This window comes from Diaphorina citri, unplaced genomic scaffold, assembly GCF_000475195.1.
Source record: "Diaphorina citri unplaced genomic scaffold, Diaci psyllid genome assembly version 1.1 scaffold1951, whole genome shotgun sequence".
Lineage (NCBI taxonomy): Eukaryota > Metazoa > Arthropoda > Insecta > Hemiptera > Psyllidae > Diaphorina > Diaphorina citri.
In genome coordinates this window covers 18641-32138 of record NW_007379377.1, presented here as the reverse complement: position 1 = coordinate 32138, position 13498 = coordinate 18641, and the positions used below count along the sequence as shown (strand labels likewise).

The window sequence follows — 13498 nt, the reverse complement described above, 5'->3', positions numbered from 1 at the left end:
GTTAATATATTGATCTATTGTGTGGAGTTGTGAAGTTCTTACTCTAAAGCTTAGGTACTCGTTGCATAATAATTACATCTTGGTTTGTTTATGGTCTAATAGACCGTTTATGTTTAGTTGTTTACCTGGTACACGGAGAAAAAAACCAGGGTGCCGGCAGCCCAATCGGGTGACTGGGTTCCGGCACTCTAATATTGAACTCTATATCGGGAGGCTCGACACTATAATATAGCATTCCAATAGACTAAATCAGGGGAAGTAACCCAATAATAGAGTTCTTCCACCCTAAACTTGTGGCACTCTGTCACCATGTTTTTTCTCAGTGTAAGAATGTCTAGCCCCTAGAGGAGCATATACAGTCGACCGGAGTCGATCGATATCGACTGGAATACATCCAGACCACACACCATGAACATTTTTTTACCTTTTTTTTTAAGAATAATAATAGAGAATAAGAATAATAAAAAAGGATTTTGGGGTTGAAAAACATTGGACTTTTTTGTCGTACAAATATTTCATGGTACACCAGGGGTGGATGGAGGGGCTACTTAAAAAAAAAATAATAATAAATAAAGGGGTAATAATTAGGGTGGATCACTTTGCCCAACGGATCACTTTGCCCGAACTTCCCCTAGGTTCAATACCGTTGTGAACCACGTTTAATGCCTAATCAACGAATCATAGAGAAACAATCAATAAAATATATGAAGTAGAGGTCGGAGAGGAACATTAAAAGAAACACCGATCTGATTTCAAAACTGACGATCCTGGCAAACGTTCATGAGGTTTCGAAAAACTTTCATCGTTTCATCTTTTCAGCACCAACCAAATGGTCGGAAGAAAGTTACCACACCATTACCATAATATTATCAATTATTTATGAACCTTTTACTTTTTTTCTTGTAACAGTTGTATTGGTAAGTTGGAATTTACATGATAGTTTCTTGTAATAGACTCTTGTTACACTACTAGCTATTCTATTAAGATTTAAAGACTTTTTTTTTTACAAGGAAGCTCCAGTAATGGCAGAATCTCATTTAATACAACACATTCGTTCATTAAGAGATGACCTTTTTCCGTGACACTTTATGACTTTTGATACAACAGTTACCTACTGTTGTTTCTGCTAGTTAGTTTTATCCATATGACTTTTTTTATCCATATGGATAGCCAGGGAAGATTTATAATAATGTCTTCTTCTCAGATCACTGCATTCAATTAGTCTAGATCACAGGTTGAATCAAGGTTGCAAAACATAGGAATCCGGATCTATTCTGCTTTAACTGATGGTTACTGACATACTGTTATCTGATTGGTCGCCCGTCTAATGTTTTCGGCTCTCGACCAATCATGATAAAACTTTCTTCTTATTTCTTTCCTCAGGTTGTTTTAAACTTCTTGAACTGCTTTCCAAATGTAACTTTCGTGACCCTAGAGTCTAGTCTAGGGCCCAGACTATCACCTCAGACTACTTACAAACACTGAGTAGAAATAATGCCTAATATACTTTTGCATTGCATTATGAGTATCTACACCTAAAGTGTAGATAGGCACAGGAACGAGTATGGATAGAAACCTATAATAACTAACTTACAAACACTGAGTAGAAATAATGCCTAATATACTTTTGCATTGCATTATGAGTATCTACACCTAAAGTGTAGATAGGCACAGGAACGTTGGGAATGAGTATGGATAGAAACCTATAATAACTAACCTATGTATAGTATACCTACCCAATATCTACGAATGTGTACGGACCTGGTAATGTGTGACATACTTATCTTTGTGTAACCTATATGTTGATAACCTAGAAATGACATTATGGCTAGAAACCTGGTCCACATAGTGCTTTCCAGAGTGTACACTTCTGCTCCACTAAGTACAACAGTCACTTGAATGACCGAGAAAAAGTAATGAGAAAATATGAAAGGAACCCAAGTAATGTTCGTTAAGTGTAGTCAGACACGTACCATCAGTAAAGACCTAAGCAGTTATACAGTGACGTTAAACCTCTATCACAGAGGTTTCCAACTAGCAGCCCGCGGGCCACAGACAATTTTTGTGGCTCGCCAAGCTTTTTGGGATCTGTACAAACTTACCTAAGTGTAAAAAAAAAGTTTTGGTACGTAGGCAAAAATGGGCATTGAACCCGGCTCTGCCGCGTGCAAGACCACACAGGTGGCCCGCCAGACAATTTTTGTGGCCCGCCAAGCTTTTTGGGATTTGTACAAACTTACCTAAATGTAAAAAAAAAGTTTGGTACTTAGGCAAAAATGGACATTGAACCCGGCTCTGCCGCGTGCAAAACCTGTGTAGTTATCATTGAGTCATGGAAACTAACCTCCTTTAGTGTTCAGCTACAATTAGGAGAATACTTTCTGAAAATTTTCGCCTGCGGCGCTCAAAATTCGATCGGACTCCATTTCTGAAAGGAGAAGGTGCTCCCCTATGTCCATATGTGGCCCGCGAAGTACCTCCTAATGTAGCATGTGGCCCGCATACACATGGAAGTTGGAAACCCCTGCTCTATCAAAACAAACACATATATTATCTACATCGTCGCCACAATAGTAAACTGTACGTTCCTACTTTTCTCTTAACATTAACTTACTTACTGTAATTTTTCTAAAGATGTAGGTAAGTCAGGATGAATTGAACATTTTTGTGATAATTATGGAATTAGATAACCGTTTCCCTGTATTCGCCGGCTGGAGAGTAGAAAACCGCAAGTTTCGATTTGACTGAAGTCCTGTAGATGGTATCCACTGAAAAGTACAGGTATATCTATATTATAGGTACATGGTATCCACTGATAAGTTGGTAGGTACTTGCTCAATGAGCCTTGGTTTCTGTCGGAAACTTTCTGATAATTTTAACTGTAAAATCGCTAATAAAATCAGGAGATGTGATGTTTTAGATTGAAATTGTAACTGTCACTGGAGACTTTCTTTGTAAAAATTTCCCAACAGATGGTCAATATAGCAAATCCTCGTAACTGAAAGGACTCCGATTTGATTCCCAACAGAAGCGACATAAAAATATTGAGTCCTTAGTTCTTTCCAGCGCAGTGTAGAGGTCTAATCCTCCCATTAGGAAGTTCATTTCGGCTGCAGAAGTAGGCTTGTCAGAAGACAACAAGGCGAATCAATGGCCATTTGTAAGATTAGTTCAAATAAATTGACTCAGTTATTTCCTACTTCTTCTCCAAACACGAAACACGCGTCTACCAACTCTCGTCCAAGCAAGTGCCTCGTTATTTTGCATAGAAGAAATTATCTAACGTAAATGAATGGCCCCTGATCTCACTGCTGAATACAGATCATGTTCAAATCGATTTGATTCAACTTTAAAGTGCAGTGGAAGTGCAGTGATTAGCGATAGTGCCCGGAGGCGAATCAATCTATGAGATGCAATTATCTCGATCGAAGCTTGGAGTCTTCGAGATGATGTGTCTGGTTAAGATTTAAACTTTCTCGGGATCTTTTTATTATTGAAACTTTCCTCAGTATGGGTTAACCCTGGGGAGAATGATTGTGCCTTCGAGGATTTTGATAGAGGGAACTGTATCTGCTGAGGCCTTATCGTCCTGAAATCGGAGAAGAAGAAGGACATCAGGATAGGGGAAAACCAGTCGTTGCTCTCAAGGATGGCAGTGCAATAGTCCTAAATTAAAATGGACGCGGCACACAAGGGATCAGGAAGAGACCGCCTTAACATAATAATAATAATGCTCTCAAGGATTTAAGTTCTTCAGAATCCTTCGAAAGACCTTTCAGAATCCTATGTAAAGAATTAAAATCCTGATGGTGAAAAAGTAATCCTTTGAATGTGTACAACTGTACACAGGTCCGCACTATCAACGCAGGCTATCCTCGTATTTTCGGAAGTATCTTAAGCAGTTTAACAAAGGATGGGAGTCTCGTGAATTTTGTATCAATTGTCAGTAGCCATAGCCTAGTAGCAGACTGGGCAACCACGCAGGTCGTAAAATATCGAAAGGGTTAAATTGAAGGATTGTCTGTTGAATATTAAAGGATGTCTATTAACACATTGACGGCATGATGACGGATTTTTCTCCACGCTAAATATTCTTATTTTAATTTTCTTCAGTTTTACTCATACTGCTTCTCTACTTACGAGTATCTCTTACCTACTTATCTTTTTGCCAATAGGTGCAGCAGTACAACTCAAATGGTCAGCTACCTACTTAGCTGGGTTGTAAAATCTTTCAGCAGTGATCAGGAATTACAGAACAATAGTACCTCAGTTAGAGAGCTCAGTTGGCTCAGAATCTAAAGGCGCTTACTATACGGAGGCAACATGAAACATGCTTCAGTGAACCACTGAACCATGCTCAAAGGTGACATGTGACATGCCCCAAGACCATATAAATACAATGCAAAATCTTTGAAACATGCCGCATGTTGCCTCATCCTCATATTGACCGTCAATAGTGATAGTTTTGAAGCATACTTCAGTACAACAGTCTTCATACTGCCTCAGTGTAATTGCACCTTCAGGTAATTCAAATAGGTACGTGGGTATTTGCGACTACTGACTTACAGGAAACAGCTACTCTTGGCTCGGGAATGGAGTAAGCTAAATAAAGTAGTCACAAAATATTGCCACTCACTATCAGGTAGAGCTGACAGGTACTCCTGATCAGGTCCGCCTGTCAGGCCTACCTGACAGTGAGTGGCTGTCCTTAGACGAAAAGAGATTGTAGGTAACTCGGTCGTTTTCGTCTTAACTTCAGTCCCCAAGAAGGATAAGATGTTAGGCTTACAACGTCTGAGAATCAATCTTCTTCATAAGGATGGCGTCTTAAAAAGCCGAGACAGTCAGCGTTACCTATTCTGTTTTATAATTGTCCAACTACACCTAGATACCAAGATACTTCTGAGATTAAACATCCAAGGATTAAAAAAAAAGAGCTCAAATACCGTCACGACCTCATACGCTTAACCCTATTAGGACGTTTTTTGTTTTCCTTGTCTTAGTGAAGGTACCTGTATGTTTTATTCTATTCCATATCGTCCTGTGACCCAGAAGGAACAGCGTGGGTTGAATCTCCATACTTCTTTCGTAATGGTCACGCATATTATTGCTGGATGAATGAAAGAATTCTCACCACTATAGAAGAAGAAGAAAAATCTAAAAATAAGGAGCGTTCGATCCGTTTGATTCTACAATGCCGGACACTAGATCACACAAATGAATGTGTAGGAGTCTCTGGACTCATGTATGAATGTTAAAAAAGATCTTAATGTAGTTGTCTTTTTATAGTTGAGATCTCTGTTTTTATAATAATTATTTTGTAGGACTCAGGGAGCTAGAAAAGATAGAGCATATTACAGGGACTGTGATGATATTTCCTCAGGCGTGTTTGTATAGGACAAGGGAAATAAAAACGCCTTATCATAATAAACCTAGGTATGTACCCAGAAGAAGCAATTATTGCAAGTCCCCAGAGCAATATTTGAAGAAAAATAGAAAGTAAAAGTTGTGGCCTTACATTTTACCTATTACTTTCTTTTTAGTTTGTCATTTGTCACTTAAATTTTGGCCAAAGTAATGCAAGAATCTGAATTCCCCAGGTACTTTCGGGCTAGGGGTGAAAAGCCCCTTTACTTTCCCTTGGTGCTCAGCTCTCATAAACCAAAACATAATCCTCAAAGCCTATCTGAAACATCCTACTTACTTTCTTTTTAGTTTGTCATTTGTCACTTAAATTTTGGCTAAAGTAATGCAAGAATCTGAATTCCCCAGGTACTTTCGGGATAGGCCTGAAAAGCCCGTTTACTTTCCCTTGGTGCTCAGCTCTCATAAACAAAAACATAATCCTCAAAGCCTATCTGAAACATCCCCTGATAATGCTGCACTATTAAAAAAGTAATGACCTAATGACTGACAGGCAATTCGATGCATAGAGCAGCATAGCTATAAGATAGGTGTAACCATACCGACAACCATCAATATACTCGAGATATCTATTAGGATGGTTCAAAATGGGTCAGTAGGTAGAGAAGAAATTAATAGAAAACCGCGTAGAAACACATTAATATTTAAATTATAATATCTAGGTATTGTATAGGTACTCTGAAATTCTGCCTTGATGAATCGACAGGCCTGGGACATGTAGAAAGGTGGTCGGTAATCAAGACTGGAGAATCCATAAGACAAGTTATGATAACCTATGAGAGTATAAGAGACTTTGCAATTGTAACAATTATTATTACAAATAAAGTATATATCTATCTATCTATCTATCTATAAGAGACTTTGAGAGGCTCATCCTAGAAAGCTGTGTAAAAGATGAAGATGGTATAATAGCACACAATTTACGTCGGTTTCAAGAGTAAACACATGTAAACGTCAGAAAAATATAAATAAAATATAAGTAGTGTCATAGGTAAGAATTTATGGGAAAGAAATTTGTGGTCTAGGCAGTTAGGTTGAATCTCAACACACGTTTCTATCAACTTTCATCTCGAGATCTTCTAATTTACCTAAATATCTAACGAGTACATAAATCTTAATATATAAATGAGTTCTAATATAAAATTACTAATCTCTTGTGTAAATTTAGGTTTTTACTTTCTACTACAAGTTTACATAAATTTCCAGTGCCTACAATCTTGTGAAATTGCCATTATGTTTTACTGTGACCCTGGTAAGGGGAGACTATCCCTTGCCGGTGTTAATGAACAAATAAATTATTTTCAACAAATCTAAACAAAAAGAACCGCTCTACAAGAACTGCCAAGTCCAAAATCGCAAGAACTCTTTGGCGCTAAAAGCAGCTTGCAAAACGCAGACACCTTTGTCTTAACTTCGCGATCTTCCGGTGTTGCCAAAAGCATGGGCGGTTTTGGCATCAACACCAACAGTACAGACGGCAACACTGTCGGCAAAAACATGGCGTTCATCAAGGAAATTCACGAGAGCATTCTCAACCGTCACGACTCGGAAATCTACCTGCTCGAACTGATGAAAAAGTGCGTCAGCAACAAGCTCAAGTCAGATCGCGACTATTGTGCGTCGATCCAGTCCATCATCACGCAGTCGAATAAAATCAACCAATCAGGAGGCTCCCCGGACACGAACTCACCCGGAGTCGCTTCGGCAATGATCGGGGAGAGTTGGAAATCCATCATGGCGGAGCTGAATAACTACGTGATGCTGATTCGAACTAACGCTCAGCATGTGGAGAAGATTACGCTGACTCAACTGAACAATTTGTACAACGAGAAGAGGAAGGCGAGGAAATACTATTACGAGCAGTACGCACGGATATCGGCCAAGTTCAATAATGTAAGTCAGCAGAATTTATTGTTTTATTCGCTTGCTGTTCTTAGTTCTTATTCTTACCTATTAGGGCCCAAGGACCATAGTCACTTTTGCTTTCCTTCCTTAATCATTTAAGTTTGAATAGAAAATTTCTTATTGAATTCAAAAGTTCCTAATCAATCTTAAGTAATGCATTCTTGAACAATTTATTTTTTAAATAGCAAACTGTGGTCTTTAGGCTAAATTTATTTGCCTTTGTGATACCTAGGTGATAGGTAGGTTACTTAGAAAAAAACATATTGAAGTTCCGCTTGTAAGTATTACCACACAGATCTTAAGCCATAATCGCTTCAGCCTTCCTCTATAATCCTTGATCTTCTATTTTCGAATACATAACAAGTGACATCCTATTTTGTCACTTAAGCCTTCACAGTCTTCACATAACATTAGGTGATTCCCTAATTCCATATTATCCTAATTTCCTACTCGTATTCTAGGTTGCACCTAATAGTTGACAGTCTTCCGAGTCTTGTGTCACAAGAATGACTGACACTTAGTGACAAGAAAGTTTCAAGCATGTCTGAAACAGAATTTAGGTCCTTGATTATTTATTATTTCTTAGGCCGACCACAGGTAGACGTGACAGTTACACCGGAACAGGTTCGCCTGTCAGGTCTAAGTAGTGATGAGCATACACACTATCAGTTAGACCTGACAGGTACTCCTGATCAGGTCCGCCTGTCAGGCCTACCTGATAGTGAGTGGCTGTCCTTAGACGAAAAGGGATTGTTGGTAACTCGGTCGTTTTCGTCTTAACTTCAGTCCCCAAGAAGGATAAGATAAGGCTTATAACGTCTGAGAATCAATCTTCTTCATAAGGATGGCGTCTTAAAAAGCCGAGACAGTCAATAACATTAGGTGATTCCCTAATTCCATATTATCCTAATTTCCTACTCGTATTCTAGGTTGCACCTAATAGTTGACAGTCTTCCGAGTTTGTGTCACAAGAATGACTGACACTTAGTGACAAGAAAGTTTCAAGCATATCTGAAACAGAATTTAGGTCCTTGATTATTTATTATTTCTTAGGCCGACCACTCACTATCAGGTAGACCTGACAGTTACACCGGAACAGGTTCGCCTGTCAGGTCCAAGTGATGAGCATACACACTATCAGGTATAGAGCTGATAGGTACTCCTGATCAGGTCCGCCTGTCAGGCCTACCTGATATTGAGTGGCTGTCCTTAGACGAAAAGAGATTGTAGGTATCTCGGTCGTTTTCGTCTTAACTTCAGTCCCCACGAAGGAAGATGTTAGGCTTACAACGTCTGAGAATCAATCTTCTTCATAAGGATGGCGTCTTAAAAAGCTGAGACAGTCATTAGGTCATTACCTATTCTGTTTTATAATTGTCCAACTATACCTAGCTACCTACCGAGATATTTCTGAGATTAAACATCCAAGGATTAAAAAAAAAAAGAGCTCAAATACCGTCACGACCTCATACGTTTAACCCTATTATTATAGGACGTTTTTTGTTTTCCTTGTCTTAGTGAAGGTACCTGTATGTTTTATTCTATTCCATATCGTCCTGTGACCCAGAAGGAACAGCGTGGGTTGAATCTCCATACTTCTTTCGTAATGGTCACGCATATTATTGCTGGATGAATGAAAGAATTCTCACCACTATAGAAGAAGAAGAAAAATCTAAGAATAAGGAGCGTTCGATCCGTTCGATTCTACAATGACGGACACTAGATCACACAAATGAATGTGTAGGAGTCTCTGGACTCATGTATGAATGTTAAAGAAGATCTTGACTTGATTGTTAGAACGCATGATTCATAAAGGATCTTTGATTGAGACCAATCAAATTAGGTCCAATCAAATGCAATCATCTCGGAATTCTTTAGTGTAGGTAGTAGTTACAGACTTGAGAAGTAGAGATAGGTAATCAAATTAGGTCCAATCAAATGCAATCATCTCGGAATTCTTTAGTGTAGGTAGTAGTTACAGACTTGAGAAGTAGAGATAGGTACCAACCTACCTAGGTACTTATTTTTAATGGTTTTAATGTCCATACTTTGTCAGATACCAATACCTGATCAATTACTGTTTATTCCTTTAGTAAGGGAGTGACAATCTGTATAATGATTTACCAGGTGAGTATATGTTTGGGATACGGGGAGTGAACGTGTTAAGTTTTTGAAAGAACCCTCTAACTAAACCTTTATTTAGAATTTTAGATTGTTTGAAATTGACTTACACCCCATTTATGAACAAAAATTCTCGCTCTTAAGTCAGACTGAAACAAATTTGGGCTATTCAGACGTTTGAAATGGATGCTTCATTGCAGCTTGAAGGCCAGTTTTTTTTTTTCATAAATATGGCGCATAACCTCTCATGGAACCAAAGATAAAGAAACAAATAGAAAGAGCTCTTGCTATAATGGGTTGTTTGCTGATTTTGGACAAAAAGTTGTTAAACCACTCGTGCTATTGCTGTTATGTACCTACCAAATTTTGATTAAAAAAAAAAAAATCAACACCAAGCCAACTGCATGCATGTGGTTAACATCGATGATTTTTTGTGTGGTTTGTTGATATTTTTTTGTTTGTTGGTTTTTATTAAGTTAATCCAAATATTTCTTAACCGTTGAATAAAATTTATTAAATAAACACTTTCGTTGATGAATTTTGGTAAATACCTTCTTGAGAAATTCAAAGTTTTTAGAACTTCTGAATTCTATAATTTAGATTGATATCCGAGGCAACAGAATAGAGGTTTTGAAAGGTTTTAGCATAGAAATATTAAGGATGCAATAAGTAAGCCAGCATAACCCGAGCCTGGTGCAATCCTGGATGAATCTTTTTGGGGAAGTAAAAAATAATTTGAATAAAAAAGTTACCAAGTCCAGCGCTCTGCTCAATTCGCTGACCTACAACAGTATAATTATTTGCATAGAATCATCATAATTCAATACTTATGACAAGTGCAATACATAATACACAGAGGTAGCTAAACCTAAGGGAGCTGAAACACGCGTTTAAGACATTAGGTACCTATCTCTTTGAATTAAAATATGGTACCTAGGTAATAAATAATCCAAGGTATTAAAGAATATGTAGTTGTCTTTTTTTATAGTTAAGATCTCTGTTTTTATAATAATTATTTTGTAGGACTCAGGGAGCTAGAAAAGATAGAGGATATTACAGAGACTGTGATGATATTTCATCAGGCGTGTTAATAGGACAAGGGAAATAAAAATGCCTTCATAATAAACCTAGGTATGTACCTAGAAGAAGCTATAGCTACCTACTTGACGAATTCTTGCTTGTAGGTAACACGTTAACAGTAAGTAAGTAACAGAGATGTCATGAGGTGCATTATTTACATAGGTGAGAGTCAGATTTATTACCTATCCGATGACAGTTCATATGTGTGTACATATTATCTGGTATGCCTACACAAGTACATAATTATGCAGTAGGTACACACTAACAAAGGTAAAACAGCACAGATGACAGTGTTGTTGCATACCAACACAAGCACACATTGCAGAGGTATCTGTCTCCTATGTCAAGGCAGTCCACTCAAGTATAGCTATGTCCAGATAGATTTCACTTGCAGGCAAATTCCTGTGGAATGACCGTACTGTACTTATTATGATTGGAAAATAGTGGGACTTCCCATTAAGCCCGAGGATAATATTTATAAAATACTTCATAGGTATGTAGGATGAAAAGCATTACCTATCAATATTCAATTATTCATCTAGATTTTAGACTATTTAATTTTGGTTACCTGTTCTTTGAAGAATTTGTGATTATTATTATTATTTTTTTGTGCCATGAAATTTCACGTCTAGTAAATACTTTCCTATGGTAAGTAGGTACCACCTAGGTACACACAGAAGTAGAAAGAAAGAGGACCTTGAATAATATTATGACCATCAATTCAGTAGACAAGTGCACATCACTTTCTGAACTTGATTCTCTATTCTGACCAACGACCAGTGAGCAATGGATGTTCAAGAAAGAAGAATCTTCGAACAATCACAGCAACAACAAAAATATCTTCAAAATAAACTAGATAGAGGTATAGGACTATAGGTATTTGCCCAGTGAATTAACAAGAACAACGAAAGTAGAATGGAAGAATGAAACATTAGTAATTCGAGTGTGTGTTTGCTCTTCAGATTTCTTGTCTTGGAAGGGAAGTCTTGTGTTGTCTGGGAGAAACTCTTTATCATTCTGGAATTAAGCTGTACCTATGCTTTGGGTACTTTTATATAAGATTATCATAATAATCTTTGTCTAGGTACCTACATAATATCTACGTACATCATAATAATACTTATAAACAAAATAATGTAAATCGGAGCTTGAGAAACAATACCGCCTATCGACCATTTTAGAATCTTTTGAGAATAAGGGTAAAAGCGGTCTTTATCGTGAATTTCCAAAGACTTTTTTTGGTATGGGTGAATGATTTTGTTTCTGAACTCTTGGATTCTAAACATCTCCTTACTGATCTCCTTCATTTTCTTCAAACTGTTTGCAAAGAATGGTCAGGATTCTAGACATGTCAAATATCCCATCTTCAAAAGAAAAAGTTATGTTGTTTCTTACTGGCGTTCTTCTGGCCTGTGTTTATAATGTATTTGCATCAACCATGGTACCGATGTGAACTAGTGTTCATATTGCAGATGAGTTCGTGTGATCTATGGTGGTCCCATTCGCATTAACATAAAATACACTTTGTTGGAACTCCAATCTAGGATGGCTTGATTAGATTGTGTGGTCTAAAACCAATGCTGATGCTAATGTTAAGTAGGTAGGTAATTTGAAAATTAATAGGTAGGTAGCTAAAATATGTGAGCAGGTAATTTGGTAATTGGCTAATTGGAATTCTCGGTATTGCTAAAAGCTAAAACTTGTTTTTCAGTGGTCAGCAGGTAGGTACCTACTGTAATTTTATTACGTAGGTACCTAATTATGTACTGCGATGAATGTTTAGATTTTCTTGATGAAAATTTGACCAAACTCATCAATAAAAAAATATTTTTTATCTTTTGTTGTTGGAATTGAAACTATCTGTTTTTGAAAATTCAAGTTACTTATTAACTTACCTACCACCTATATATGGTACCTACTATAACTACCAGAATATGGTAAAACTAAAATTACCAAATTAAGTACCTAAGTACCTGCCTCATTAAAGTTCAACCTAACATTGCGTGATGCTATGTGTATAATCAGTTATTCACCTGTGTAATAGGAATTAGATGCTTTGTAAATAGGTATAATAGGTGTTTAGTTTTACATATTTTTAGTAACACAAACAATTACATCATTGTAAATTAATCAGCTGTTTAGAGTTTACACAGATACCTGCCTTCAGAAATGAGATAGTTGTAAAGTATTGTGGGAACTGTGCTAAATTGATGGTTGTGGTTATGGGTATTCTTGTATTTCTTGTTTATAAATAAATCACATTGGTACCTACCTACCTACTTAAAGTACCAATTTATTTACCCAGGTAGGTACCTATAAGTTTCTTTTAATATGCCTTTTAGGTTATTATGCTTGATAATTGGATATAGTTCCTGATAGTTAGATAGGAAAAAAGTAAAAAAAAGAGTCATTAATAATTGTCGTTCTTCAAACAAAGCCTAATGAAATCTGTGTCATAGCATGCTAGGTAATTAGGTATTGTTACTGTCCACAGGTCTCCAGGATTTGGCAGACGTGTTTCGTAATTTTTAGTTAATCTGCTAATTACAAAAATGTAGGTATAAGCAGGTATGCGGCACCTGCTATTATTCAGTTAATGAGTTAACCATTGAAATATAAAATAACACCCTCATTATATCTAGGTATTTAAGTTTCGAGTAGGTATACCAATTACAACAATACGAGTAGAACGTACCTACCTACAATAGAAGGTATGTTGTGAAAGGTGAGGTATCTACTTACCTACCTATATCTACCGTATTGTTGTTTATTGTTTGGCAAAACAAACATCAAACAATACACATTGATTAACGCTAAAGCTGATTGAGAGGCCGACGACAAACGCCAACCCCATCTGAACATGGGAAAAGGCGAAGAAGAAGAAGAAGAAGAAGAAGAAATGTTTATACTGTTTCATAAGACAAAACAACGCAACCTTTTAATTGCTTTCAAGAAATCAGTGACATAA

At 37.0% G+C, this 13498-nt stretch overlaps 1 protein-coding gene across 1 annotated transcript; it reads left to right on the top strand.

The window, feature by feature from the left end:
- Nucleotides 1-5861: 5861 nt before the first annotated feature.
- On the top strand, nt 5862-9217 carry LOC113470942 (tyrosine-protein kinase Fer-like). Its single transcript, XM_026829746.1, has 2 exons — nt 5862-7317; nt 8897-9217. Exons 1-2 carry the CDS (start codon nt 6865-6867, stop codon nt 8960-8962), a joined length of 519 nt encoding a protein of 172 aa, XP_026685547.1. The 5' UTR covers nt 5862-6864; the 3' UTR covers nt 8963-9217.
- The last annotated feature ends 4281 nt before the right edge of the window (nt 9218-13498 follow it).